The sequence below is a fragment of the Harpia harpyja genome, chromosome 1, assembly GCF_026419915.1.
Source record: "Harpia harpyja isolate bHarHar1 chromosome 1, bHarHar1 primary haplotype, whole genome shotgun sequence".
Classification (NCBI taxonomy): domain Eukaryota; kingdom Metazoa; phylum Chordata; class Aves; order Accipitriformes; family Accipitridae; genus Harpia; species Harpia harpyja.
Genome location: NC_068940.1, coordinates 55,024,433 through 55,052,236, shown reverse-complemented (window position 1 = coordinate 55,052,236; position 27,804 = coordinate 55,024,433). Strand labels below are relative to the sequence as shown.

At 40.0% G+C, this 27,804-nt stretch overlaps 1 protein-coding gene across 7 annotated transcripts in view; it reads right to left on the bottom strand.

Moving 5' to 3' along the window:
• The window catches only part of EZH2 (enhancer of zeste 2 polycomb repressive complex 2 subunit), a 50,444-nt gene extending 27,928 nt beyond the window's left edge, over positions 1-22,516 (bottom strand). The window contains exons 1-3 of one of the 7 annotated variants that reach the window (XM_052795325.1): positions 22,498-22,516; positions 1,322-1,445; positions 667-795 (exon numbers count right to left, since the gene is read on the bottom strand). In XM_052795325.1, coding sequence (XP_052651285.1) covers positions 667-795; positions 1,322-1,438 — 246 coding nt within the window. In that variant the 5' untranslated portion in view covers positions 1,439-1,445; positions 22,498-22,516. Of the gene's footprint in view, positions 1-666; positions 796-1,321; positions 1,446-1,546; positions 1,565-14,615; positions 14,636-21,323; positions 21,400-22,497 lie in introns of those variants that run through there. The other 6 variants (XM_052795291.1, XM_052795283.1, XM_052795299.1 and 3 more) reach the window with 6 other exon arrangements.
• Between the last annotated feature and the right edge of the window lie 5,288 nt (positions 22,517-27,804).

Here is a 27,804-nt window from a genome sequence, read left to right as displayed (position 1 = left end):
GGAGAAGTGCCTAAAGAGCAACTGAGAAAGAAGATAAATTAACCTGGGCTGAATACAGAAATTTGGAGTAGGCTTAAAACTATTTGAGCTACCAACATGAAAGCCAGTTTAGGTGCTCAAATTGCATCACAATCATGGAAGTGTTTTTCACAAATTTAGCGTCCAGTCTGCTTGTGCAACACAAGAGTGCATCAACTCAACTAACTCCTTTTAGAACCTCTGTGATTAAATTACTTTAATTAATATAAAGAAGACTTTGTCAAGTGCTTTAACTCAGTAAGAACCTAAGTAACTACTCATTTGTACCACTGGGGGTCAACTCCAATAGGAGCAAGATTAAACTCCCAATCTCAGTGAGACAAAATGGTTTGATTAAAGGATGCTGAGGATTATCCAAATATTATCAGAAATAAAGAAGTTTCACTTTTGTGTGTCATTCAAAGCTAGGTAGCCTGCTATGTATTTATTGCTTTCCAGAAGTCATATAATTGAAGCAAATAATAAATAAATTCTTTGAGACTGGTATGAAAAATATTTAGCTGCCAAGTCATGTCATGCTGGGAAAAAAAAAAAAAAAAAAATGAAGAATAGCCAATTTTCCAGTAATAAAATGAAAACGTGCTAACAACCTTGTAAGTGGAATTACCACAACACATGTTAACCAACCTCCCTGGTCCCGCGCAATGAGCTCACAGAAGTCATGATGTGAACAGGCTGTATCCTACGTTGTTTCCATTCTTGATTTAAGATTTCAGTTCTTTCCATTATCTTCTGACGATTAGAATTAAACATACTCTAAAAATTAATCACAATTGTAAACGTTACCAAAAAAAAATCAAAGACTCTAAATTCACCTGCTAGCATCTTAAGGCACTATAACATTTACTAAAAAAATAAACAAAACCAGACAGGATAAAAAAAAGTGCTCAAAACTCACCCCCCTAAATTTTGTTTAAATGTCAGTGAGGCTCAATATAGTTCATTATCCCTTTCTTTGACTGAAACCGTGTTCTCATGTTTAGAGACTCAGAGGTTTAGCATGGAACTAAATTCTAAATGGAATTAGAAAGCGTATGTGGCTAAAGAAGTTGCCGTACTTGCTCTCCACAGTCTTTTCTTCTACTTAGCATGCCTGATTCAATCATATATAAATGTGTCATACCTGTTTATAAGGTCACAGAGTTAAGACAAGTTTTCAGTACGTTAACAAAGTATTTAATGAAATTGTTATTGCAGGTGTTAACTGCAGGACAACTCATACTTCAGAAGACAGTCAATTTTTGTACAATTTTTTAAGCAACAGAACCAAAAGATGACATACCTTTACTTCATCTGCACGTCGAAACCTCTTGAGCTGCCTCAGTCTCATATATTCTGATTTCACACGTTTTCGCCAACAAATTGGTCCCTTCTCAGATTTTTTTCCGGTTTGACCCATGATTATCCTACAAGAGACACTGTCATGTTAATATTACTGAATCTAATGCCACTGCTTACAGAGGAAGTTAGAGTGAAGTTAGGTAGGCTAAAGACATTCCTTTAATACCTTTCACATCCAATTCCTTTAATTCCTTTCAATCAGACACTTGCAATACCATACCAATCCAACAACAACAAAAAAAAAAGAAATTAAAACATACTTAAGTGATAGACACCGGAAAACAGTAATTTTAATTACAAATCAGTGGGACCATTCACATTTGCCTCTCCCTCCTCGCAGGAGCGGTCCTCTTCAGTAAGATACCAACTCCTTCTGGAGTTGATTTCAAGTGTAGAGAAGTACCCCAAGTACAGTCCTCCTACCCAGCCACTCAAGTGTCAAAAAGTTCTAGAAATTCAGACATAAAGAGTTTTGAAACAGCCAGAATAAGAGACCTTTCTCTTTTCTCAAGTATTCTACAAAAACCCAAACTGTCCAGCTGACTGCAAACAGGACACTGTATTCCACTTTTACTGATCACCCTTCTAGTACCAAAGAGCCTCATTTTTATGTTACAGGACTGCCGGCAATGAAGTTGTAATTTTACATTATAATCCAAATGTGTTGCTAGAATATGCCAATCTGCTCAGCATTTTTCAAAACCAAGGACCGTATGCTGCGACTATGCTGGCAATGACTATTTTGACAGCATCCTGAAACAAAACCACTACATCGAAGACTGGCTTCCTCTCAAGAGTCACACTGTAACAACTTACAGTATTTCACTGAATAGCTCAAAATAGCGTTCACAATAGCCATCGTGGACTGAAAGGCTGAAATGTCCAGTTTCCCAAAGTTAATACATTCTCAAACAAGCATAATCAATTTGAGCAGAAACAATTCCAGCCCTTCTAATTATCAAGGTAAGTAAACATGAACAGAGGTGTCTTCTTCAGGCTGGAGTCAAATGCCAAGTGCTACCTCTCCTGCCTCACAGCACAGCTCCCCTGACAGTCACGAGTACAGCTTTATCCAAGTTATTGAAAGCTCTTTGCTGCTGTAGGCAGAGCTCTATTTTCAGCAGTTTTGTACAGGATGGATTTGAGTTTTATCAGACCTTATGACAACTGGGGCCAGGGGGTGGGGATCAATACAGAACCTGTTTATTCTCAATACCAGGCCTTCATTTACACTGAACACATTTACATTGAACAAAAGGTAATAGTCTATAAGAGCATGACACCCATTTTTATGCAAGACATTAAATCTTATTTTGTAACAAAAGTTGCTGGGTTTTTAAATTTAGAATGAAAATGAATCAACAAACAAATGGCAGAATTGCTGACCCAAATCATCAGAAGAATCCTTTGAGGAAAAAAGGCAAAGCATATAAATAAGTTTCACATAATGCCCGAAGCACCTGACTAGACAGAGGGGGAGGACAAAGAACCAGCAGCAGGAGGGATGTAAATCTAGAGCAAAGTGTCAAACACTGTTGCTCTGTTTCCATGCCTCAAGGCAGCAAGTAGAATCCACCTGTATCTCATTTGTCACAACACCAGTGGTTAAAAGAGAATGAGATAAAAAATAAAATAATAATTTAAAAAGTCCTGGACCGTTCATGTTGGAGCATGGTAAAGACAATAAGTGATTCAAAGTGCACTACGATATTGATTAGAGAACAGCATAAAAGCATTATGAAGTACAGAAAATGCATTGTATTATATGCTAAACTAAGCAAAGCAAAAATATGGAAAAACATCCCATTAACTGGAAATAAATTAGACATAGAATAAGTATCCTTAAATAGCAGAGAGACAGAAACTCAATTTGTAAGTAATACAGAACATCAAAATCACTTCAGTTACGGTTCAGCCAAAAGACATGGAAAAAGTACCAATGAATTCAAAAGATAAGTAGAAGCTCAGCTGACAATACTGAAGTAGCATATCCCATAAAAACAAAATACAGATTATGTTTACTTACTGTAATACCACATCAACCACAGCCCTTCTTATTCTAGTTTCCTGAAGAATAACAAATTATTCAGGCTTTAAAAAAAGCTTTCTTAACTAAAATTAAATTGCCAGATAAGCCCTGCTCATGAAAAGCAGATCTATATGGAAATTATATATAATTAGATTAAAAACAACAACAAAAAACCCCAACAGAATTCCCATCTTTCTTTCATACAATGGAAATACAGTCCCCAGAAGACCGTACAAATAAGGTTTTAAGACCTGAGAGAAATATATCACCATCAAATAAACAAATCCAATCTATTCAATTTTTCAGTAATTATCAATGTTACCTGTTGTATTAAAATGGTAAGAAAATAATACTTTACAAGATAAATGCTTCCTTTTAAAACAGCATAACTTAGGCACACTCAGGTCATTCATCTGAAAACAAATGTGACTTACAAGAACACTCTCCTCTGGCACTAGTTTCAAGCTGCTATTTGGGGCACAACATAGACAACAATTTAATGCTCAAGGCACCAAATAACAAATCATAGAAAATGAAAAAATGCACTGTTGCTTATGTCAAGTTATGGCAAGAAAAAGTTCTTCTAGATAAAGTAATATGTTAATGTGCAACAGTCAGTGGGATACACATAGTGCATTAAGTCAAATATGTATAAACAAAGTAGAAACGGCCTTTTAAGTGGCAAGTCCGTATTAAGAGAAAAAAGACCGAGTGAAAAGGAAACATATGCATGTATAGGTTAAAGAAAAATCATAGCTAAGAAAAAAGCAAAGTGTCCTGGATGTATGTTTGTAAAATATTAATTTTGAAAATCCCTGAAAATTTATTAATTAATTCTGATTTTGAGCACCAGTTTTTCAAACCAAGCAAGCCACATTTATATGTTTCTGGACAGCTGAACACCACCAAACTAGAATTACAGTGTTGTTAACATATGTACTATCGTAAGAGGTAATTATTTCTCTGTCCCTAATCTCAGAAGTATGGGAAAGAAAAAGCAAACAAGGCATGGGGCAGGGAAAGAAGAGCAGACAGAGTTAATTCTCACAGTGCAATTGATCCATCATCCTCACATTAGGACTATAGCCAAGTGCCACTGACAATTTCTAATGTCACTTCAAAGGTTGCCCCAAAAACTATACATTTAAGAAACCAGACCTGAGAAAATGGGATAAGAAGTTTCGCAGACAAGGACAGCCCATGTCAGGTCAGGGCTGGGGGAGCAAAAAATGAGACAGAAAGATGAACTCTTACAGAAGGGTGCCGGACACTACCACCATCCCTGAAAGGAAAAGTAATTTGGAGAATTAAAAGACTTCAGCGAAATATCAACAAACTCAGTCTCTGGGGCAAATCCAGAACTGTAGATGCTGTCTCAAGCCTACTATTGGTCCACTTGCACTAGTATCTGTGTGTAAGAAAATCCTTTCCTATATCACTTTCTTCCACCATTTCTGCTGTTCACATTCGTTAGTACTCTGAGCTGTAACAAACTGCAGGGTTTTCACTTAGCTAAACAAGAAAAAAAACCTATACATTTTCATTAAATTATATTGTATGGGATTTGCAGCTAGGATTGCGGAGCAAAAAAGCTAGTGAATTTTAAGATCAATTCGTCAGATCTAGTCAATTTTTCATATGAAGGTTCAGAATATTCCCTACAGTAGTAGCACAAGTGCCACAAGCTAAATCCCATCTGTCTAAGAATAGTTAAGCCTGTCTTAAGAAGTCAGCATAATGTTAAACATTTTCCATTTAATAAGTAAAAACATTATACTGGCTTGTCTTAGTGCAATGGTCTGATTTTGAGAGCCCCCAAGCCATGACCCTCTTCTCTGTCCCCATTTCCCCTTCTGAATCCTGCCAGCTGTTTCTATTGTTTCAAAACCTTTTTCTTTCCCATTTTCTCATCCTCTTCATACGAAGGGCCTACAGAAACCATCTAATTGCTAAAGAATCCACTCCTGAGAACTTTTATCCAAAAGAAAGAAACTATGTAGCAGTCAACTCAGTTATTTATGGGCAATTATCTCATCTTTAAAATAGATACAAGAAAGCAAGCATAACTCTAAAGCAGTTATACTGTTTCTAGAGAAAGCTGGGCTCCCAAAGTGCAGAATGACTTCCATTAACCTTGCCAGACCTTACCTAGCATCAGACTAAGGAGGAAACCTTGCCATAACTCCCTGCACCCTCTTTGCAGAAGAGGGAACACTGGGAAGTGTGGTGAGACATCCCAAGTGATTCTAGTGTCAGCTTGGTACAGCCACAGAGAGACGGACTGTCTCATTCCAGACTAGAAAATCACCCCAATGGCATGGCAAGCAAGGAGATGCACGTGCCACACTTTAACACAAAGGCTTAACACCTTCGGTCCAAAGCTGCGTTTTTAACCCAGCCAGCCCTCCCGGAGCACAGCACTGCAGAACTGATGTGACCCCACGCTGCCTATTCTATACATACAGCTGAGGATTGCTACACTGCTCACCTGCTCTCATACCACCTGTATTTTTCCATGACTTGTAATATTACAGCTACCTAATGCCCTGAGCTATAAAGTATACCCATGCATAGTATACCTAAGTGCATGGGTAGAACTGGACATGATAATTATACTAGTGATAGGACCAATGTAATTCTAAACAGACCACCATCAAATACAAGAAAAATAACAAAACTAACACCTCTTTTCAACCAATAAGGAGTCTGAACTATGGTATTAGGAATGAGACATAGTGAACCCACCTAAACACTGATTTTACAAAAACCCTACAAGAAAATAAAAACACATAGCTATTCTTTTCAGTTCCTACTCATGCTTGCACACCTGGAAATGAAAAACAACGACAAACAGCAGTGTCCTAGACCATATACGTTTGCGTTTTAAATAAACTTTGCTGAGCATTTCATAATGAAGTTATGTACAAGATCCGCATTCTTTACAATAAGTTTTAAAGAAACTTCATGCCTATGAGATTAAATCAGCCAATACTTACTTTCAGCAGCCAAAGAGTGTACAATACATCTAGAATTCATGAGACAAGTGTAGAAAAATTTCAGCTCAAATTGCTCCTGTTTTGCCTACAGAACATAGAAATAGCCTTATTTAAAGACAACGTCCTATTTTTTTCGATCATTTTGGTAATATCCATCAGTGACAGACAAACACACAGATAATTCTTTAAATTAGGCAGTCTAAGCTAGGTGCCTACTAAATTAGGTGCTATTTAAGCACCTCTGGCTACCATGCCAAATTTCAGGGGGAAAAAAAAAAAATGTAATGAAAATTTTCAAACTGGAAAGCATGGGAGAACAAATGAGGGGGTCTGCCCTTTCGAAAGAATGCTATTAGTTTGTAGTTGTGCTTAATATTACACAATATTTTAAACTGTAACAATATTACATTATCTTCTCTCTACTCAGGATTTCTGTTTGGAGATATTTACAAATTAAAACATACTGTGTACAGTATAACTTCTCAGTTCTCTTTGTGAATTAATCTACACTCAAAAGGTTATTCATATACTTTAAATATATGCATACACTGCACTTAAGAGCACTCTTGACCAACAGTTTCAATGCGGGGGGCAGGGGGTAAGGATGGAGGGGAATATAAAACCCAACAGAGAAACTGCATAAGCAAACTGAACAATAAAATGAGTCATCATGGGTTTTGTTGCCTACAGTAATGAAAGAGTAATGAAGGAACAAAATAATTCAGATGGGGAGGGGCAGGTAGCAGGGAAGTACTTCTACCTCCCATAAAGTCAAAGATGAATGCTTTCACATTTGCTTCTCAGAACCTTGAGCTCCAAAGGAATGTATTTAACTGCACAGCCCTGCTCAATGAACTACACCACACTGCTTTTTGACCTCTTCTACCTCACCATTAGCATGCCCACAGCCCTGTGAATAGTGAAGTGCTTCCACTAAGTTCTCTGGACTGGATGCACTGGTAAATTCAAAGCATACATCTGAGCTGGCTTCATGAACTGTCATTTCAGATACCATAAACTTATTTAGATTCAATACTACATAATGAAGGTACTCACCCAAGTAATTTCTTCAGCAGCGATGGCATCTTATAATCACCCCACCCTTCCCAACGCTTTATTCTCACCCCACTACTGCCTACTGAGCTGCAGCCACTCTTCTCGAAGGGATGCATGGTAAACTGGATTAAACTGACCAATGATAAATAAAAGCTCACTTTTGTGATTGTTTTCTGAAACACAGATCAGTTTGATGATCCCATCCACAACTGTGGCTTCCTGTACACAACCATAAAGTATTTGTTAGGAACTTGGACCAACACTAGGGAAAAACTAGTACAGACAATTACGCCACAAACAGGCAATGGTTTTATGCATCAGTTTGCCCTGGAGTGGCAGGCATGCTCTTTAACTGTAAGCTGTTATCAGATCCAGACAGCATACAGGTCTCTCAGCCTGAGCATATGCACTCTTACTAATGGAGAAATTACTATATATTAAACCCTATCTGAAGTCATCATTGAACATCTTCAAGCATCTACAAAACTTGGGGTTTAGTTAAAAAAAAAAAAAAACACACCAAACAACCACACCCCACCACACCCTTCTATGCTTTTCCTCAAACTTAAAAAAATTTTTTTGCTCAGGCAGCAGAATTTAGGACAACTGTCACATTCAATTCAAAAAGCAGAATTTAGCAACAGAAGGAATTAACAAGATTTCTCCATAAGCCTGCAAAAAATTCAATACTTGTTAGAAAACAAATGAACAAAATATAATACATTTCAAGTATCAAAAATCAATGCATTAAGCTTAGACCTAAAGTTGTTAACTATCTAAAACCACCTCATAAAAATAACTCAAATGATCTTTTATGTTCAGGATTTTACACAGCACAGTACAACAAAATAATTGTTCAACGGCAGCTAAGTATTTTTCAGCTATGTTAAGCTAAACTTCACTATTTAGAAAGTCTTTGAAATTTACTTTTAGTATTTTACTTCATGCACCCTAAATGCAAAACAAGGCAATACTCTCCATGAACCTATCCTAAACCTTTCTAGAGCAAGCAGTTTCCAGTAGACTCTTACACAATTATCAAGCACCTGAAAATAACTATCGATAAAACACATACATATTGCCAGACTTCAAAAAAAATTGACTTGAAAGTTAACTATAAATTAATGCTGTAATATGCCAGATCAGTCTCCTTCATTTATACCAAACTTTTTTTAACAGCACAGAGAGATTCATCAAAAAACTACGGTCAAGAAACAAAATTACTCTCTTGGGCTACGTAAGAAAAATTGTTCACTGCCGTGATTTCAGAGCTGCTAACTACTTCCACATTAAGTTATGCAAGCTGCAGGGGTGGGGGTAAGAATTACACTCCCAGCACCTCAAAGGGCTTTTTACCTGTGCTATCAGCAGACACAAAAAAAATATGCTCAGAAGTTTTATAGTTGCTTGCTACTCTGCTACTCTTTCTGCATTTTCTAAAGCAAAATAAAACATGGTTTTCTTTCAAACTTATCTACGTAAAATAGCACATTCTCATTTCCATGGGAAGAAAAATATTCCCAAGGCCACTGTCAGCTTGGGTAGTTCAGATACCAAACCTGACCGACTAACAAAAATCTCTAGCTCTGAAATACAACTACATAGGAAAGATTAGCATAGTTTATTAATAATATTTCACTACAAAAGCAACGACAGCACATTTACTATTTTAGAGAATTAGTCACAGAGAAATAGATGGGAGGAAATGTAGTGTGTTTTTTACTATTCTACACTATAGAAATCTGGTATTTTAAATTTACAGTGCAGTTCAAGCTATTTTTAGTCGAGAAATACCTAAAAATACTTATCTATGCTTTAGAATTTATATCATGTTGTTATTCCATATGCTGAAGTTCTGTATCATTAAAGGATGTTTAAATTTAGAGAGAGAGCCTACATCAAATGCTACCATCAGTTCAACTACCTTCCTCAAAAGCTATTTGGTATCAGTTTTACCTGGAAAAGACATCATCCGTTCGCTGTTTCAGTGGCACCTGATCACTCATTTCCACCTCTACTCAGACTTCTCTACTGTGAGAGCTTAAGTGCTTATGATTCTGTTAATCAAACTAGGTCATGTAAAAAAAAAAAAAAAATCTGTACGAACAGCCCAGAAAATAAACACACTTAGTTTTTAAATACAATTTTTCAACAAAATCAGCTCCACAAGCTGGTTTGTTCAGCAGCCACATGAATTCTTGAATCAAGACAAGTGAAGGGGGGGCAACACTAGGGCAGGAACAAGAGGCAAAGAACTGAAATTGGAGAGGGCAGCAGTTTAGGCTTCAACAGAAGTGTCTGTCAAGCCATGTCATCTCTCTGCCACACAATTTTACCAGTACAGAAAAATTATTCTTAACAACCAGAAACAGGAAACATTTACTAAGCCATCCATGCCAGCTCTGCCATTCTTCAGGCAGATAAATACCAACAGGCTTGTATTGATCTACAAAGGTTTAACCTGTATTGGGCTCTGTTTGGTGGTATCTAAAAGAAATTTATCAGTTCATGAACTGATCTAAGCAGGTAACTCCAAACAGCTCATGTGTCCTTCCTCACTCTGACAGGCTTCAGTGGTTGTGGATCATTGTAGGTTAATAAAACACTCATGATCAACTCTAACGAGATTCCATGTTCTTCAAGAATGTTCTTGGTTACTCAAGAGATGGAAAATGTTATACAAGCTATTGTCAAAGACAAAACTATTAATTTTAACAAACTTAATGTAAGGAGGAGAACCATCAACGGCCTCAGATGTACCAACACCATAACCCCAAACTGAGGAGCAATGTCTGTGTGTGAAAGCAAATGTCCAAATCTCAGAATACTTCCTCTTCCTCCCCCTCAAGTTAGCAGAAAAACCCTGGCTTGCAAGTAGAACTAAAAGCCTGTGTTTCAATTGCAGTGTGGGTAACAACCACATCCAAGACATTTTACTGTCAACCCTAACACCAATACAGACTGATGACGGCTGCAGACTTTCCAGGTAACATAGCTGCGCCAAAAGCAGAAGGTCTGGTGCTATAAATAGGCATGCTTTTATTATGAGCAGTCTCATCACTATCCTATTTTTGTGATAGTTAGTTCCTTGCAGTTACTATTTGCAACACTAAAATACATTTCAGTTAGTGGAATCCCTTCAAAAGTAGTAGTCTGTCACTACAACTACAATATTGTGGGGGTTTTTATGTACCACCAACAAAATGTTTGCCTCCACTGGAACATAGTTGTCGAATTCAAGGCCAGTGCACTCTCTCCTCCCTGACATAATCAATGGTTACTAGTGTATTAACAGTTACCCAACAGAATTTAACTTTGAAGAACAACATTTCAACTTAACCAAAACTAAGCAGAACATTCACTTGCCTATTTGCTTTTGGAAGCTGATGACAAATACATCCTAAGGTACTACTCAATTAGGACTGGGAAAGGAAGTGGGAACTTAAAATGGCGTATGTTTCCTCTCTTCCTTGTCTATCTATACTACTTCAGCATCTCAGACAGAATTTACATGGCAAATATAATAAATGCGATTGAGGTAATCAGTTACATCAAATCAGATCTTTTCTGCACTCAAAAGAAGCGGAGTTTCCTAACTGGACCAAAATTGCTCATGCTGGCCTGATAAGCACCCAAACTGGCAGGGAAGAAGAGGAACAATGCAACCAGGGTCAAGGGAAAAGAACGAAGCCTCTCCCTGTTAATGTCAGGAAACTGTTAGAGCATATCATCCACTTGCCTTAGACTAGAACACGTATCTTCCGTACCATGTAAAACATACTATTCACACAGTGTAATTTTTTTTTTCTTCACAAGACTTTGCACAATCAAAGCAGTTAATGTGGCAAACTACTTCTGCACAAGTAGCTTTCAAGAAGTGTGTTTCCTGCTATCTCTAGATCAACTAAAGACTGCTCTGAAAAGATGTAGTGAGTGGCAAAACAACAGAAGCAGCCATTTGTAACTTATGTAGACAAGTTACCAGTACAAGACAAATATAGACATCTGTAACAAATGAAAAGCTAGTGTAGGTTTGTTCAATTCAGTTCTGCCTCATACATCCCATTACAGCCATTCACAACAACAGCATGTATACAAATCAATGGTTAACAATGATTATTTTCCATTTCCTATTATTAGTACAAGTCTAAGACTTCAAGATAAGTTTTATTTATTCTTAACAAATTTTTAAGAATACTACATGTAGACTCCCAAAGTCCTAAACACTCTTTAAAACATGTGTCATGTTTTTGCCTGTTTCTGGGCCTTATCAAAATTGGACAAGTCACCTCAAGAATTTCAACCAATACATAAAAGAATTCATTCCCTGAACAGTGTGCTTTCTTACACAAATCAGAGCTAAAGCCAGACAATCACATCAGTTGAGCACTATTCTAGCCCTTCCACTGAGACACGCTAATCTATGCTAAATGAAAGTACAAGAGGCAACAGACAAAACTCAGCAAGGGATTTCATTTCAATATAGGGAGAAAATTCTTCACAGTGAGTGCAGTCCAGTGTAGGAATGCATTAAGCAGAGAGGTGCTAGAATCTCTGTTCTTGAAAACATTTTAAAAGTGGTCTGGAAAAGACCATTTCAGTGTTGGCCATGCCTGAGCGGGAGACTGGATCAGATGACCTCTAGATGTACCTGCCAACCTAAACTATACAATACAACTCTGAACTGGGCCCACCATCTCAAAACCAAGGATCACGCTATTTTTAAAGCTGATCTATGGAGCTTGCTTGCCTTTTAAATTCCAGTTTAATATTTCAGAAGATGAAAACATTCACCACTGCATTCTAAAATTCTTGGTATTTCAATCAGCTACAGGTACAATTTGGAAAACACCACTACTAAGGGAAAAATAATCTGTGAATTAAAAGGCTTAAGAGCTTAATCAGACTGAACTCTTCACTTCAATGTGTAATCACCAATTGTTCTAATCAGTAGAAACACTTGTTATGTTACAGTCTCCTTTAACAACTTCATCAACTAGTTAGTTCACACACTCCTTCCCACTACTATTCCATGTATTTGTTCATTTGAAAGAGGCCTTCTCTGCTTAACAGTACAGTTGGAGCCTTCAGTTCTACCTCTTAGAAATCATAATTTAAAAAGACAGATCGGAAAGCTCTTCACTAATTAAGAATGTAGTCTAGAGTGCTACATACTCTCCATAAACTTACCATTATGTTTAAAATTAAAAAAAAAACATAAAAGGGCTGTTTTTCCAAATTAGTTGTCTTCTTATCCTGATAGGGTTCTGCTTCTCTTACAGCCCAGCCTTTGTGCCTTTGAAGCGTCACTCTTTTCAGACCTTTTACTTTCTGTCATTTAAGTGACTACAGCCTTACCTTGCACTTGGTGTATTTAAGATCTGATCTCTACCCTAGAACATTAAATGGTTGGTTGGGTTTTGGCAGGTTTTTTTTCAGACTTCAATTTCACTTTTTCATTTTTAAATAAACTTAAACACATTCTAGAAGATATCAATAAGCAAGTCAAGCAGTACACATGGTCATAAGCAACTACTCTATGACCTGCTTCCCCGCAACTCGAGAGATGTGCCTCCTCAATTATTTCTTCCCAAGCACAATGGGTTTTGGGCCTTGTTACTATCCCAGCAGCTCCTTAAGTTAATAGCTCCCAATTGATACTTCAGGATATTCAAGATTACTGAGATGCTTTTCTGTATATTTTGAGTAAGAATTTCAGTTTCTTTCAAAAGAGGCTTAAAAAAAATAAAATTAAAAAAAATAATCACTGTTTTGTGGCAAATTCACACTTGGTCATCACATGCTACCTTGATCAAGATGTCTATCATAAACAAAATAACTGTACACACCCTTTTCTCTTACAGCTGTATGAATGGCTATCAATGAACTAATTTTCATGACATACTTAATCCAATCAAACTACTTATTTGTAGTAGTACTACCACCAAACTAACTTATTAGCTGTAATGACTATATTTTTATCTGCAGTATTATTCCCCAAACTAAAACTAGTTGGAGTGGTTACTAAATTATTGTTAACATAGGCAATGCCTTGTATCTGAGCTAATCAATGTAATCAGAATTTCTTCTAAATGGCTGATTTTTAGCTCTCCTATGATAACAAGGCTGATGCATCCTTCTACATACATACTCTATGGTAACTTCTGATGCAAATGACAAATATAAACCAAATGCGACATGGCTTACAGATCACTAAGTTATGTATGTTTTCTGCAACAGATTCATGAAGGACTGCAAGTGCTCTGGCATTATGAAAAGCTGCAGCGTGAACTCACATTATATTTATAAAAAAAAAAATCAGGGAAGTCATGAAAAACAAAAACAATTACTAGGGAGAAACACCACTTAGAGCTGCAGATGCTGATGTATCAACAGATTGCAGCAGATCCATACTCAAGCAATGCCATTGCAGCTAACCACAATTCAGAAGACTCACTGCCATACCTGCTCTCTGCTCCAGTATGTAACATAATTACATACACTACTTTGTAGTAGCTACAATCCTGCATTTTACCCCGAGATGTTGCTAGGGAATGTTCCTATCTTAGATATAAGGAATTCTAACCTTCAGTCCAATTTCCAGATTTGGTAGGAGTCTCTGTTTTCCCTCCCCATGCTTAACTCCTGACTTCTGCTTGCCTTGATCACATCTACCTTCCTTCATCTATTATTTTTTCTAGTCTGTTTTTAACAGTTCAGTGAATCTCTTCGAACACAGTTTCTCATTACTGCCCAAACATACCAGACAAAAACCATATGGAGGACCAGACAGCTTTGACTTCCAAGCATCACCCTTACTTTATGCTGGCATTGCTACAAAAAGAAGCACTTTCACCTGCCACTTATTCCTGCACCTGTGCTATCATTTCCCTCCTGACAGCATGAGCATTTTTGCAGCCAGACACTGACAGAAGCAAGGAAGTCCTCTGGCTAAAAATACCTTGCTACTTTTGACTGAAGAAAAGTGAGCATCCAGTCACTCTGTCCCCACCTAAAGACACTGTGAACTATGGCCTTAGATTTTCAATTTTCAGCTCCTTGTGAGAGTGCTAAATGCCTAAGCCTGCAGATCAATTTCTGGATGTGCTCAATTCATACTGAAACTCACACCACTTATTATTTGAAAGGCTCACCTCGTGTAGTAAATCAGAGCAGTTCAGTTACTGACACACAAGACAGGAGGGAAACAAGTCAACACTAGGGCTCACAGAACTCACATTTTCTTCAATCACACTCCCCATCTGATTTAAAAAAATAAATATTAATTTGCCTCCCATGGTATTTTATTTCCTGCTTTCTCCCCTAACAGTTCATTCACGTAGATAGTTTAACACTATGTTGCTTGAATATTCTTTTCAGAAGTTTCTACCACCATTACAAATTGACCAGGCAGATATTAGAAACTCCCAACTCTTTACCAAGGACAAGGAGGAAAGAAATGGAAAAATAAGGAGTCAAGCAGTTCTTGGATATTAAAGAGAAGGGAGTGCTCCTTCACTCCCTTTTCCTTCCTGGAAAAACATGAGGAATATTAATTTATCTTCTTGCTGTTGCTACATTAGAATTTTTTATTTTCCTGGGTTAGAAAACTATCAAAGCAAAGCAAATAACCAGGTATTCAACATGCCTTACCCTATCTGCCAGCATGTTAAAATCTTTGCAACTCAAGAGTTTATAAGTAACTCAGACCTTCCAGAAGCACTTCAGAAAATATAGCCAAAATTCTCTGTGGCTCTTAATATCAAAAATAATTTAAAACTATCTGCTTCAAAAAATTACATAATAAAAAAGAAGAAAAAAAGCAAGAACTCACCTGGTCTTGACAAAATCCCCCAATCATTTTAAGTTTTTGGCACTAACTATAGGTTGATTAAACATGAAGCACCTGAGTAAGATCCAACAACAGAACTCTTCTAGAAAACAAGCTTATTTCAGATTTTCTACTAGCCATAAAGAAGGAGGGCATCAGTTTGATGACTTCTTTTTTCCTGATAGTACACTGCCTCTGGATTTATTTTGACATTATCTCATTTTGTGGGAGTCCTTCATTTAGAACAATTACTCGTCAAGAAACAATGGTATGGGTACTTCTCAGAGTTTCATTCTCTTCAGTAGAGAAAAGAGTTATGTCTTTTAATAACAAAATAAGATTTCAATACAAATAATTAGATTTCCAATACATTTCCTTAAACAAATACAAGAGCAGAACAAAAAAAGTAACATAGCATAATTTGTTTTCAGTCCTCAAAAGATAAATCCTTAACAGAGTGTTCAATCAGTCTGTAAGTTGCAAGCCTGCAACTTTCAGAGGTATTCTTCCCTTCAAAAATTAAGTTCTTTCTCTGTATCTCTACAGCTTCAGGATTTAGAGAAACAAAACCAGACACGAAATAATTACTGAATACCATGTAAGGAGTAAGAAAGAAAAATTTTCTAAATTCCCTATATTATTGCTTTCTTCCAGTACATTTCAACATTTGATACTTTTAGAAAAATACTTTTTTGCAAATAAAAACAACAAGTTCAAGTACTCATACACTTGGGTGGGGAAAAGGGGAAGAGAGAATGGGGAGATCATAACCAAGTATTTTATATCAAAGATCAAACCAAAATTGCCACTAACTGAAATCAGCTGACATCTCACTTCAGTTTGGGCAACATCAGCAAAACACTGTGCAGCAGGTAATGCAACTATTTATTTTACTTGGATATCTGCACGTATACATACTTTTAACCATATTTGCATGTGTGAGTAAGACTATTTGGATCAAAAAACAAATAAAACATTCTAAAACTCCAAACAGCAGAACAGCAACTTAAAGTTTCAAGCTCAGTTTTGATCATGCTTTTTACAAGTCACCTTTAAAACCATCCCACATTTCTTACGTAAGACCAAGCATGGCTATTTTTCAGGAGAAAGTAAAGTTTTATGCATAAAACTTGAACTTCACCTTTGAGTTGTTCAAATACGTACCTCCGAATTTCTCCCTTCACACTCATTCACAGACGCCCAGAGGAGTTAGATGACTCCCACACACATTGCAAATAACCTCCATTGCCTAACACCTCCATCTCTTAAAATTTAGCTTTTTGATATCCTGAATAAATCTGGCAGAAAAAGTAACACTTGCTGGGAACACTTAAGGCATGTCTCCACAAGCAAAATAATTTAGGGTGTGAATTTGAAGTGCACTGACTATTCCACCCGAACTTGTTTTGTGGACACACCTTTTTTTACTCTAAAAACTCTAAAATAGCCACAGGTTCTTCAGCTCAATCCACACACACAAAAGCAACCCACACTCCATACCAGAAAAACCCTACCACAAAACAATTAAGCGTTTCAATAGCCATTCCATTCTTCTTTCCCTGCATAGGCAAATAGCCTAAACTTTGAAAGACATTACACTTCTGTGTATGCAGAATTTATCTTAGAACAGTCTGACAAATTTTGGAACTGAAATGGTATTTGCCAATTGTCTGAAAAATTCCCAAATGAGCTTCAAATGATGAAAGCAACCATAAGAGTTATTTACACAACTCCCATTTTAAAGTCCTCAAAATAACTGGGTCTAGTGTATGGCATCCCTGTTCTATAAGGTATAAGGGGATTAATCTATCAGCACATTAGATTAAATGTTGTTTATAGAGGGAAAAAACAGAGACACTACTTTTCCAGAAGCTTGATTTAATGAAGAAAATTAATGAGAAACAGTTTGTCTTAAAAAACAAAACAAAAAAACAAGCCAAAACAAAAATCCAACAAACCAACCCAAAAAACTCCACTACCCTCCAGTGAAAAAAAAATCAGCTCCCTTAGGTTGTGGAAGAGAATTACAAATAGTAAGGCTTTGGGACCAATTATGTCTCCCAGTTTCAAAGCAGTGATGGATTGAACACCAGTAATGGTCAAAGTGTTTAAGAATAAAAAAACATATGTCAATCTCTTCTTCCAATAGTTAAACAGTGGATTTAACTTTGCACTAAACACATTAGTAATAAATACTCACTAGAAACATGGCACAAACTAGGGGACATATAGCTGGAAGAAGTTATCAACAAAGGACAGATTTTATCCTGTCCCTGGTTATAAACTGTATAGTTAAAAGACAGACAATAATAACAATTACTTTAATCCATTTGCCATAGTGCAGTTTCGCAGGTAAATCAAGCAACTGTAACACACATCTGCTTGATTTCTGGCAGAAGCAGCAAACTGAATTCCATCTCTAGAATTTTCTATCTTACTAGTAAAAAATGAAATCAGACAACTACACACCAAAAATATAAAGCTTGCCAGATCCACTCACACTAAGAAACATGGAAAGGAAACCAGCGCACATTAAAAAAAAAAAACTATATATGAGTCGTAAGGTTTGAGTTTCCTTCCTTTCAAATACTTTGTTTCTTTAAATTACATCTGATGGCTTTGGGATTTAAACCGAATATGCAGGCTGTGAAAAAGAGAATGCATGGCAGAAAAAACTGAACCAACCACGTAAAAGGCAGAATGGGAAGGAGCCAGACACAACAAAAACTGACAAGGGAAATAGGCCTGGTTCTAGATTAAAAAATAATTTAAAAATATAAAGAAATCATACCCTCCTATAAAGATTTATTTTCAGTTCACATCTTAGAAAGCCCAGGATGTGGACTGCAATTTGTACTATTTTGCTTGCATAATTACACATACAACGTCATTTAAGCAGGCACCATATGCAAATATAAAAAAAGAAAACTAATAGCAAATTCTGAAGTTCTTCTGCAATTACGTATCAACGAAGTCTTTATTTGCACATAGTAAGGCATCAGGTTTACCTCATTTGTTAATGAAATTGTATGTATCCAAATTAGAAGCTTTGGAAGTACTACGTGACATTTTCAAGCAAATGACAATACTGTGCTGATCCACTCACATCACTACATTGTTATTTTTATCCACAGAATTCAGAACATGCACAGTATCTATCTAGATTTCCAAAGAGCCTTCTAGCCTTAAAAGTACTACTGATTTTACCATAAGAAAGGAAGCATAGTATGCATTATAAATCATTCCAAGACAACAGTATTTTTACAAACTGAGCACAATTATTGAAAAATCCTATATGCAGACTTCAGCCAGGTAGCCAAAAGATTCCTAAAATAAGGGCGTGACCCACATTAATTGGGGGGGGGGGGGGGGGGTGTTACAATTTTTTCTGGACACAGCAGGGACATTAACAGACATCCTCTTCTCTCCCAATATTTTTTTAAATGACAAATAAATCAAGTCTGATCATGTAAATGAAATCTGTGTTTAAATAATTAGTTATATATTTAAGAATTCCTTTCTTTTTTACTATTTTTAAAAGAAGCTTAATTTGTCAATATTATATGCAAATTACACTTTTCACTCTTCTTATTAAAAGTTGCTTCTACCCAAGTTTAGTAGTGTTACTTTATCTTTTTAAATTCAGAATACATATTCTGACTATAACATTGGAGGTAGTTTCCTCATTTCCACTGAGAATCCAGACCTCAAGTCCACAATCTGACACATCTTAGTGGACATCTAGGTCTACAACTAGAAAAAGCCTATAACAATCAAACTACCTACTATTACCACTTACAGAAAGCAGCATTGTCACTACCATGTTTTAGAAAGCGTCACTGTTTCTTGTTTGGAGCTCAATAGAACCTACTCCCTCCTCCAACAAATTTCACTCTTTAGTTTCACCTCACCCATAAATAGACACACACAGCATCATCCCAAAGTCGTCAACTGACCTCTCTGAGAAGAGATAGAATACCTATTTAATAATTCTGTACATTGTTTTCCTTTTAATCTTTAGCTCAGCAAAACTCTTGGGCATAGACTCAGAGCTAAAGAACAAACCCGAGCACTCTGCTAAGTTGTAACCAATGTTTTATCATTCCCCTGTGAAACACCTCTCCCTGTTTTGCATCTACTTTATACAAGGTTTTTCTTTGTCTCACCTTTCTTCCTCCCAGACATAGCCACTTAGCTGAAGTTATCACTTAAACTATGACAGTACTGGAGTAACTCATCCATTTAAAGATTGACTTAGCCATTCTAGAACAGTTGTACAAGTCATATACATAGATGCGAAATGTATAGATACGCTTATAGATACAGACAGCATAGATGCTGTCTACAATCAGACACCATTTCAATGAGCCCAGCACTGCTCTCCATGGATCTATCTTACTGATATGAACAGAAGGTTGGTAGCAGCTTTAACATTAAAATAAACCTCCTGTCAACTGTCCTACAGCTTCTGTTAACAGGGGTCTTGTTTCCCAATGTAAGTGTTATTCAAACATCTCATCAAATCATTAAGAATTATATTTACAGTATGTAGTCAATTTCCTCCACTTTTTTAAAAATCTGGTAAACTGAATTTTGCTTGGATAGGTAATTCTGTAAAGATGACCTACGTGACTTGGTGAACTTCCTTGCTTAGCAAAGGCCAGGTCCTGTTCCTGAGATTTTCAGCATCCCTGCTGGGGAAAACTTTATTCTCGCTTAAGTTTCACAGATACTTCTCAAGTCAGCTAAAATGCATCCGTAAGCACTAACTGTAGAATTACAGAACTTTCAGATTACAGCCAACACTAAAGTTTCCCACAGCACTTTTACTCAAATACAACGTAAAGCAAACATTTATTAAATATGCCTTCTGTCAGTAGTGCAGCCATTTTTAAAAATAACTCTCACTGTTCAATCACATGAATATACTGCTGTCATCTAAAATTGTTCAATTTTAACATTATAGCTGTGAACTTATTAAAATGTATACTTTACATACACAGCTAAAGAAGCTGAATCTCCTTGTGAATGGTGGTGACAACAACTTTTTTTTTCCTTACTAATTTTGAGAGGAATTTTAGAATGCACCAACTTTTCTGGGAACATTGTTGGAGTGCACTAGATGCTAGATATAGCTTATTCTGACATAAGCTGCTTTACAGAAAATGGCAGTTAGCTTGCACTCTCTCTATATATAATACAGTTAGTGCATTCAATAATGCACTACAAAAATTCCCTTCTCGCTAAGCCAAAGTTTCTTTGCAGGTAAGCAGCAGTGCAGGAACATATTTACATTTCACCTATGAATGTTGCAATGTTACAAAACAAACAAAAATCCATTTGAGTGCATATCTTCAACGAAATCACCATATTTCAGCTTGCTGGCAATTCTAGCAAGAGAGGAAAAAAATACAGCAAGGAAAAAAACAATTGAGCTGGAATTTCAAGTCTCTGGCCTAAGTTTACACACTACTGCTTTAGCTCCTTTTAAACTGAGCAAAGATGTTTTATGACCTTTTGACGATGCAGATTTTCAGTGTCTGTCACTTTTCAGAGTGAAATGATATATTAAAAAAAAAACTCTGAAAAAATTAATTTTTTTCCCAATTTTTGTCCTAATTAGAATCTTGAATTCTTCCAAAGTTCCAGATGAAAAGAGCTGTTGGCACCTCATGGAACATTTTACTGTTACAGATTTCTCCACAGGTTAACTTTAATTATTACTTTCATCCCTCATGTAGACAGAGGAAGGAAAAAAAAAAATTTTTTTTTCCTCTCTTTTCTTTTTGGTAAGCGAAACTCCACAACAAGAAATGTAACAGTTTTGATATAACAACCTTAAAGCCAGCACTGGATAAAGCATTAGCTCTTGAAGTTAAAAACACTCGACACATCGCACAAAACTTTTGAGTGGTATCTCCCAACAGACTGGAACCATGCTTTCTGAAAGACTCTCTAGATCTTAAATACTCACATTTTAATAACTTAAAGTGAGAGTAGCTATAGTACACTATGTACAAGTAATACTTACCCTTCCGAAGATGCTTTATTGTTACCACAAATAAACATTCCCCGGACTCTCAATTTGATATAGACACTGGGGACAAATAAAGAATGACCTTTAAATTTTTATAAATCACATAATGAACCTGAATGTGCCAACCCCTAAAACAAGATGAACCTATCTATGAGGAAATCCCAATTTAGAAGTGAAAATTACTTCAAAAATGCTGGTAAAACTCTTCACTTAAATCTGTATTAGTAAGAACCAAACTCATAATAGCTGAAACTACAGCTGCTAGACTCAAAGACGAACCTATCCTGCAACAATTAAACAACCTCGTTCAAACTGTTACGTGCTTCTTATTAGAGAGAACAAGAAACTCAACTTCCAGCTCCATAGTTAGAAAAACCAAAAGACTTTTCTCTAGCTCAAGTAAATTAAGGATAGTGCTTTCTAAATTAGAAATAAGTATCTTGAGTAATGTCCAAGTTTATCATCCCATTCCTGCCGCATCTATGCACAGACTGCTTTTCTTTTGCCTGCTAATAACAATTTCTGAATCACCATGAATACCTGTTAAAGACATACGTGTGATGCCACAACACACCAATTTCTTCATCTTTATCCTATCACACACGTGTTGCTCAGGGACAGCTCTGCCCAGTACCCTCCTCCACACCTCCTAGATACCCTAGTTTTAGACAGCTCTGTACACCCGTGCTTGGCGACATGAGATCCAAACCGCAGCGTTTCCAGCTCCCTACGAACTCTCCTGCAGCGCTCTGGAAGACCAGGATCGCCCAGTGCCCTTAAACGCTTAGGAAGTTCGCCGGAGCCGCCGCCAGACTCATGTACCCCCTCGCCCTCTTCAGCTCCCTCCCTGAACCAGGAACCCTCCAAGGCCAGGAGCGGCAGCCCGAAGGGCGGCCGGCCCCCAAACCACCGCGGGTTTCCAGGGCGCTAGGGTGCGGGCGAGCGGCCCGGGGCGCGCTCAGCCTCCCCGCCGGGCTCGCCCCGCCGAGCGCCAGCTTCCGGGAGGCTGAGAGCACCCGAGCCCGGAGGGGACCCGTCCGAGCCTCCCGGGAGCCTGCCTCGGCGCGGGGGGACAGCGTTGTGCCGCTCTCCCCGCCGGGGGACACACACGGATCTCTCCGCCGGGCGCTCCCAGACCTTCCCCGGCGTACGTTAGGCACACAGATACCTCCCCTCCGCCCCTTCAATCAAACTGTGCCTGAAGCGGCCGCCGCCGCATGCAGTCGGCAGGAACGGGGAGGAGGGGAAGGAAATCGCCGGCTCTTCCCCGTTCTTCCTCTCCCCGCACAGCGCGGGCCCCCCGCCCGCCGCCCCCCACCCTTGGAGAGAGGGGGGGGCGTGGGGAGGACGAGCTCGGCCCCCCCCCCAGCTCGGGGCTGCTCTCTGTCGAGCGGGGGTCGGAACGGGAACCGTCGGCTGGGCTGGACGGAGCCAACTTAGACAAAGGGCACTTCAGACTCCATGTCTCTCCCCTCCAGCTGTCACCGGCCGGGAGCGCGCCTGTCTCGCCGCCGGGCGCCCGCCCCCCCGCGCCACCCGCCGCGCCCGCGAGAAGGGGACGGGAGGCGGCTGCTCCTCGGGAGCCATCGCCCCCCCCGCCCCCTCTCCTCTCCTCTCGCGCCCTCTTCCCCTCCCCCCATTACAAAGGGAGCCGGTTATAAATAGCCGCTCCCGGCGCCAACGCCTCAAGCCCGCGAGGTGTCGCTCGCTCGCTCACTCACCCGCCCCCCCGCCCCGGCCTCGCGCCGCCGCTGCCGCCCCGCCGCTGCCGCTGCCGCCGCCGCCAGCTCCGCGCCGCGCCGCTCCGCTCCGCTCGCTCTCTTCCCTCCCCTCAGCCTCCGGCTGCCGGATTCACCCTCCCGGACCGAGCGCCAAACGCGGCGGCCCAATCGGCATCGCGCTCATTGGCGAGCGCCGAGCGCCGCCTCGATTGGATGGACGCGGACGGGGCCTCCGGCGCCAATCAGGCGCGAGGGGCGGGGCGAGGGGCGGGAGCTTGCTCCCCACGTGCGGGCGGGGGGGGAAGGGAGGGGTGGGAGAACTCTTTGTTCTCGCGCTGCCGGCGGGAGACCGGGGGGTCCGCGCTTCCCTCTCCCGCCTCCCGCCCCCGCCCCGGCGCTTTCCGTGCCCCGGTTCCCCCCTCACCGAGAGCGGGACCGGGGACGGGTGCACGGCGGGCCGGCGAGGCTTGAAACTCTCTGCCGCCTCACGGGGGGGTGGGGGGAAGAGGGAGGAGAAAGGAGGGAGGCGAGAGGATTGGCGGGCACCGGGAGGGAGCGCGGGGCGCAGCCCGGGGAGGGGCCGCGCTGCTCGGCGCTGCCGAGTTTGAATCAGTTCGAAAGTGGGAGCTGTAACGGTTTTAACAGTCCCGCCGCTGCGCGCGCGAGGGAGGGGGCAGCCCTGTGGGAGAGGCGCGGGGCTCGCTGAGCGAGAGGGAGGGAGGGAAGGGAGGGAACGTCTGGTGCGAGCGGCGGGGGCCGGGTAGCCGCTCCCCTCGGCTGGCCCCGCTCCTCGCCTGTTACTTGCCCGGCGGGCAGGGCGGCTCTCCCCGCCGGCTCGCCCTCCGCCCGCCTCGGCGGTCCGTCCCCCGCCTCGCGGCGCCACATCGAAGGGGTCGCGGCCGGCTCTGGGCCGAGGCCGAGGGCGGCCTGCGGCGCCCTGCCGCCCCCCCACCCACCCCCGGCGGGCCTCCTCGCGGCTCCCCGGGGCCCCAGCCTCCCCGTCCCGGCGGATGTCGGCTGGCTGAGTCACTTTCCAGAGTTGCGTGATGCGCCCTCGTGTCGTGTCGTTTGACCTTTGCTTACCCAAACTTTACCGGCATCTGCCCATTTTTGCGCATCGTGCTGTTCCCCTCGGCTTTCTCTGCCTTGCTGCTCTGCGTCCAGAGTGGTTTCTCCACTGTCAAACCCCTGCCCTACCCTGCCGCAGAAGGGGTAATAAATCACAGCAGCAGCAAGGTGTCCACATCAGGCTTGGATCGTGTTGCTTGTTACTGGCTGTCTCCAGCCTCTAAGGTTGCCGTCGTTTTCCCTCATTTCTAATCTGTGAGCCGTGCTTATCAATCTTGTTGCCAAGGTTGTGTTTAAACCTTGAGGATTCATGCTCCTTTAGTCCATTGTCATCTCGCTCCTTGGTCACTCCAGCCATTCTTCATCTTCAGCAGTGAAAAATAAAATTGCAAAGACGTTTCCTAATAGGTACTTTGGCCATCCTGTGTGACTATATCCCTTTCCTGCACATCCCACATTGCGCGCCGCTTCCAAGGAGCGCTGGAGCGTGAGCCACGTCCTTGCTTCCACAGTCTATTCCCATCATCCTCCCTTACCAAATACCAGCTCCTCTCTCGCTTGCAAATACCTTGGTACATCTTTGGGGTCAAAGCTCCAGAAATGAGCAGGGGCCACTTTAATGAGGTCCTGAGTGATAAAAGCCTCTTGTGAGGGAAGTAAATCACAAGCACAATTTCATTCCCAAATCATGCAGTTGGCTTACATGTCAAATGAGGCTCGGTGTTCCTCTACTTAAAGGTGATATGCTTGTGTGCTTTTATAGTCTCTGTCTTTCTATGTGTAAGTACTTAAAATTCGTGAACTTCATCGCATATTGAACTTGCAATGAGATTTTAAGAGTGGGCATTCCTACACTGTATGTACTTTATTTACCTCATGGCCTTGAAAGGGGGTTTCTACTAGCAGCCTATTTTTATTTCTAAATCTCTGGGGTTTTGTGAGTTAAGAGCAAAACATGTGCAGCAGAAATTATTTCCTCTTACGGTTACATGTCATAGGGTGGTAGATTGCCATACCCTTCCTCTAATTCTAGTGGAGTGGCTGACAATTGGAAAGATTGTCTTAAAATTATCACATTTGCAAAACATCAGTCATTTCTGGAAATTCAGCTATTTTAATCTGTTCTGCCCCAAGATGGCTGCCACCACCAAAATGGCTACCCAGTCCCTTCACAACTTAGAATTTGTAATTTATTTTGATTGTTAGAGTTGCACTTCATGGGATCTGGTTTTAGTCAGCAAGTATAAATAATCATCGCAAAATAAGCATGGGGTAACTTAATATAAGAGGTACAATCAGCCACAAGGTGGAAAAATCTGCGTTGTAGAATCTACCCTGTGAACTAGACCTCAGCACAAATCGCTTTGTTTTTCTCTCTTGCACAGAAGATTATTCATCTGTTGTACCTGAAACTAATGCTTACCAGAAAATTAAACACGTTTTGAATTGAGGTACTCTTTCTCCTTTGCACTGTAGCAAAACAATCTTTCCACCAAGGCTCCATTCTACGCTCTTAAAGTGATGAACTCCTTAGTGAGGAACTCCATTAGACGCCGATTTTCTGATCAGTAGTCGTTCAGGCTGTCTTAAACAGTCAGGAGAATTTTAGCAGCACACAGCAGTTTAATGTCGCAATGAGTTCTGTACAGACTTTCCGTTTTCACAGAGTAAACCACCCAAATGGTTTTCTGTTTCTGCTGTGTTTTCGTGATTAAAGAACGCCTATTTGAACAAGGATCTGCTTTACGCAGAGGCATTCAGACCAGATCTTTAGGCAAAAATAGTACAAAAATTTTTGAAAGAATTACAAATTCTGGTATTTTGAGGAGTCATTCTGAAAGGAGTGACTTCTGATCGCAGCATGTAATCGTGCTTTTGAGAAAAGTAGGTAACATTGAAGAAATATATATGTGTTACTTGACAATGAAGATAAAATCAGACTCAGGAAAAAAGTATCAGATTTGGTTTAGACCCTTCTGGAATTGTTGAAAGCTTTTGCCTTTTTTTATAGCTAACACGTGTAGAAGAGCTTTTTCTATGTTCCCAACATTTGAATGAAACATGTATGTTCATATTGTATGTATGACTAAAATAGTAGAATAAGGATTTGTCAGTGCTAGATCACTAACATCAATTAGACATAAAAATAATTGTTTAACAGCATCACAGCATATTCCTATGATTGCTTACTTTGGGATGTACTTATGTGCCCCTTTTCACCCTTTAAAAAAGTAGCATTTGAATACAGAAAAAAAGAGGTACAGCGCTACAAAGCAAAATTAATAGTTGAGTGGCTTCTTTTAAAGATTTTGACATCTCAGATAAGGTGGCACTTCCAAAGCATAGATTATTCTTTATGCATTATTAACCTAATGATCTCCTTGTAGTCAGAATCATACGATATTTCTTCATTCTGGCTGGAGGAACCAAGCAAGGCCTAGTCAGGGAACTGCCTAGCCTGAGATAACCACAAACTTTGGCCAGTTTTCCCCTTGTCTGCCCAGCTGCGTTACGGAGAAGCACAACTAGGCCGCCCCTGCCATTAGCAGCTGGGAGCAGGCATGCCATAGCTGCATCTGTGATTCTTGTAGATAAGCTTGTGACTCGCTGATCACAGTGTCGCTTTCCTTTGTGCTTCAAGATTGCAGATTGCACTGTAAAAAAGCTGTGTGCAGCTTTTGGGTGGGTCTCTTCTGTGGCGCAGTCTGGTGGACTTCACGTATTAGTCACACGGCCTCGAAAAGTTCAGTCTGGTTGCTTTTAAGCTCAGTTGCTCGGTGGTGGGGAGAGGAGGAGGAGGATGCACACCCTGTCCTTGTTACACCTACCCCTACAAGCAAAGACTGTAGCAGTGCAGATAATATTTCATCCAGCAGGCCGTTTAGGAGCATGGTCTTTGTTTCTTTGTTTGTTCTGGGTTTGGTGGTTTGGGGGGGGGGGGTTTTGGGGGGGGGGGGTGTTTGGTTTTTTGGTTTTGTTTTTAATGCATTCCACATCAGTTTTGGCAGATATGACTTCCATACACTACTCATTCAATTCCTAACACTAGTATGTACTTTTCCTGATACCTTGGCTTGTTCTGTGGCTTATATTCTGCCTTTTAGTCCATGTGAATCTCTTAAGACTTTACAGAATGTTTACGTACATGGAAATGTATGTACAGCCTAAAACAGTAAATCTCTAATAGCATTAAACTGTTACGCACTGCAGTGATTACACGGAAGTCAGCGCATACCCTTTTTAAAGACTTGGCCTCTTGTTACATGATTATAAAAAAGCAGTTCTTTTGTGTTAACTTTTTAAAAACAATTAATTTAATTTTGAGATCAACTATGTTTTTAAATGTTTTTCCATTAATATCTTAATGATACTTACAAGCCAATTTCCCTGAAAGGAAGGCAACCTTATGTCCTGTTTCACAAACCATTTCTGACCTCTTTTTTCCATTTGCTACATGCTTCTCTGTAGAATTGAATTTAATAATGAGATAATCAGCCAACATAACTTTGGACACAGTGGCCATTAGGCTAGATTAAGAGAACAAGGAGCCGAGTCACTGCAAGACGTAACATATACTCGGTGTTTTTCAGACCTGCTTGCCAGGTCTCATGTATTGTGTTCGAGACTCCTGCTCTGCCCTACCCTGCTTCTCTCACACGTGCAGTGCAGTGCTATGGCCTTGGCTG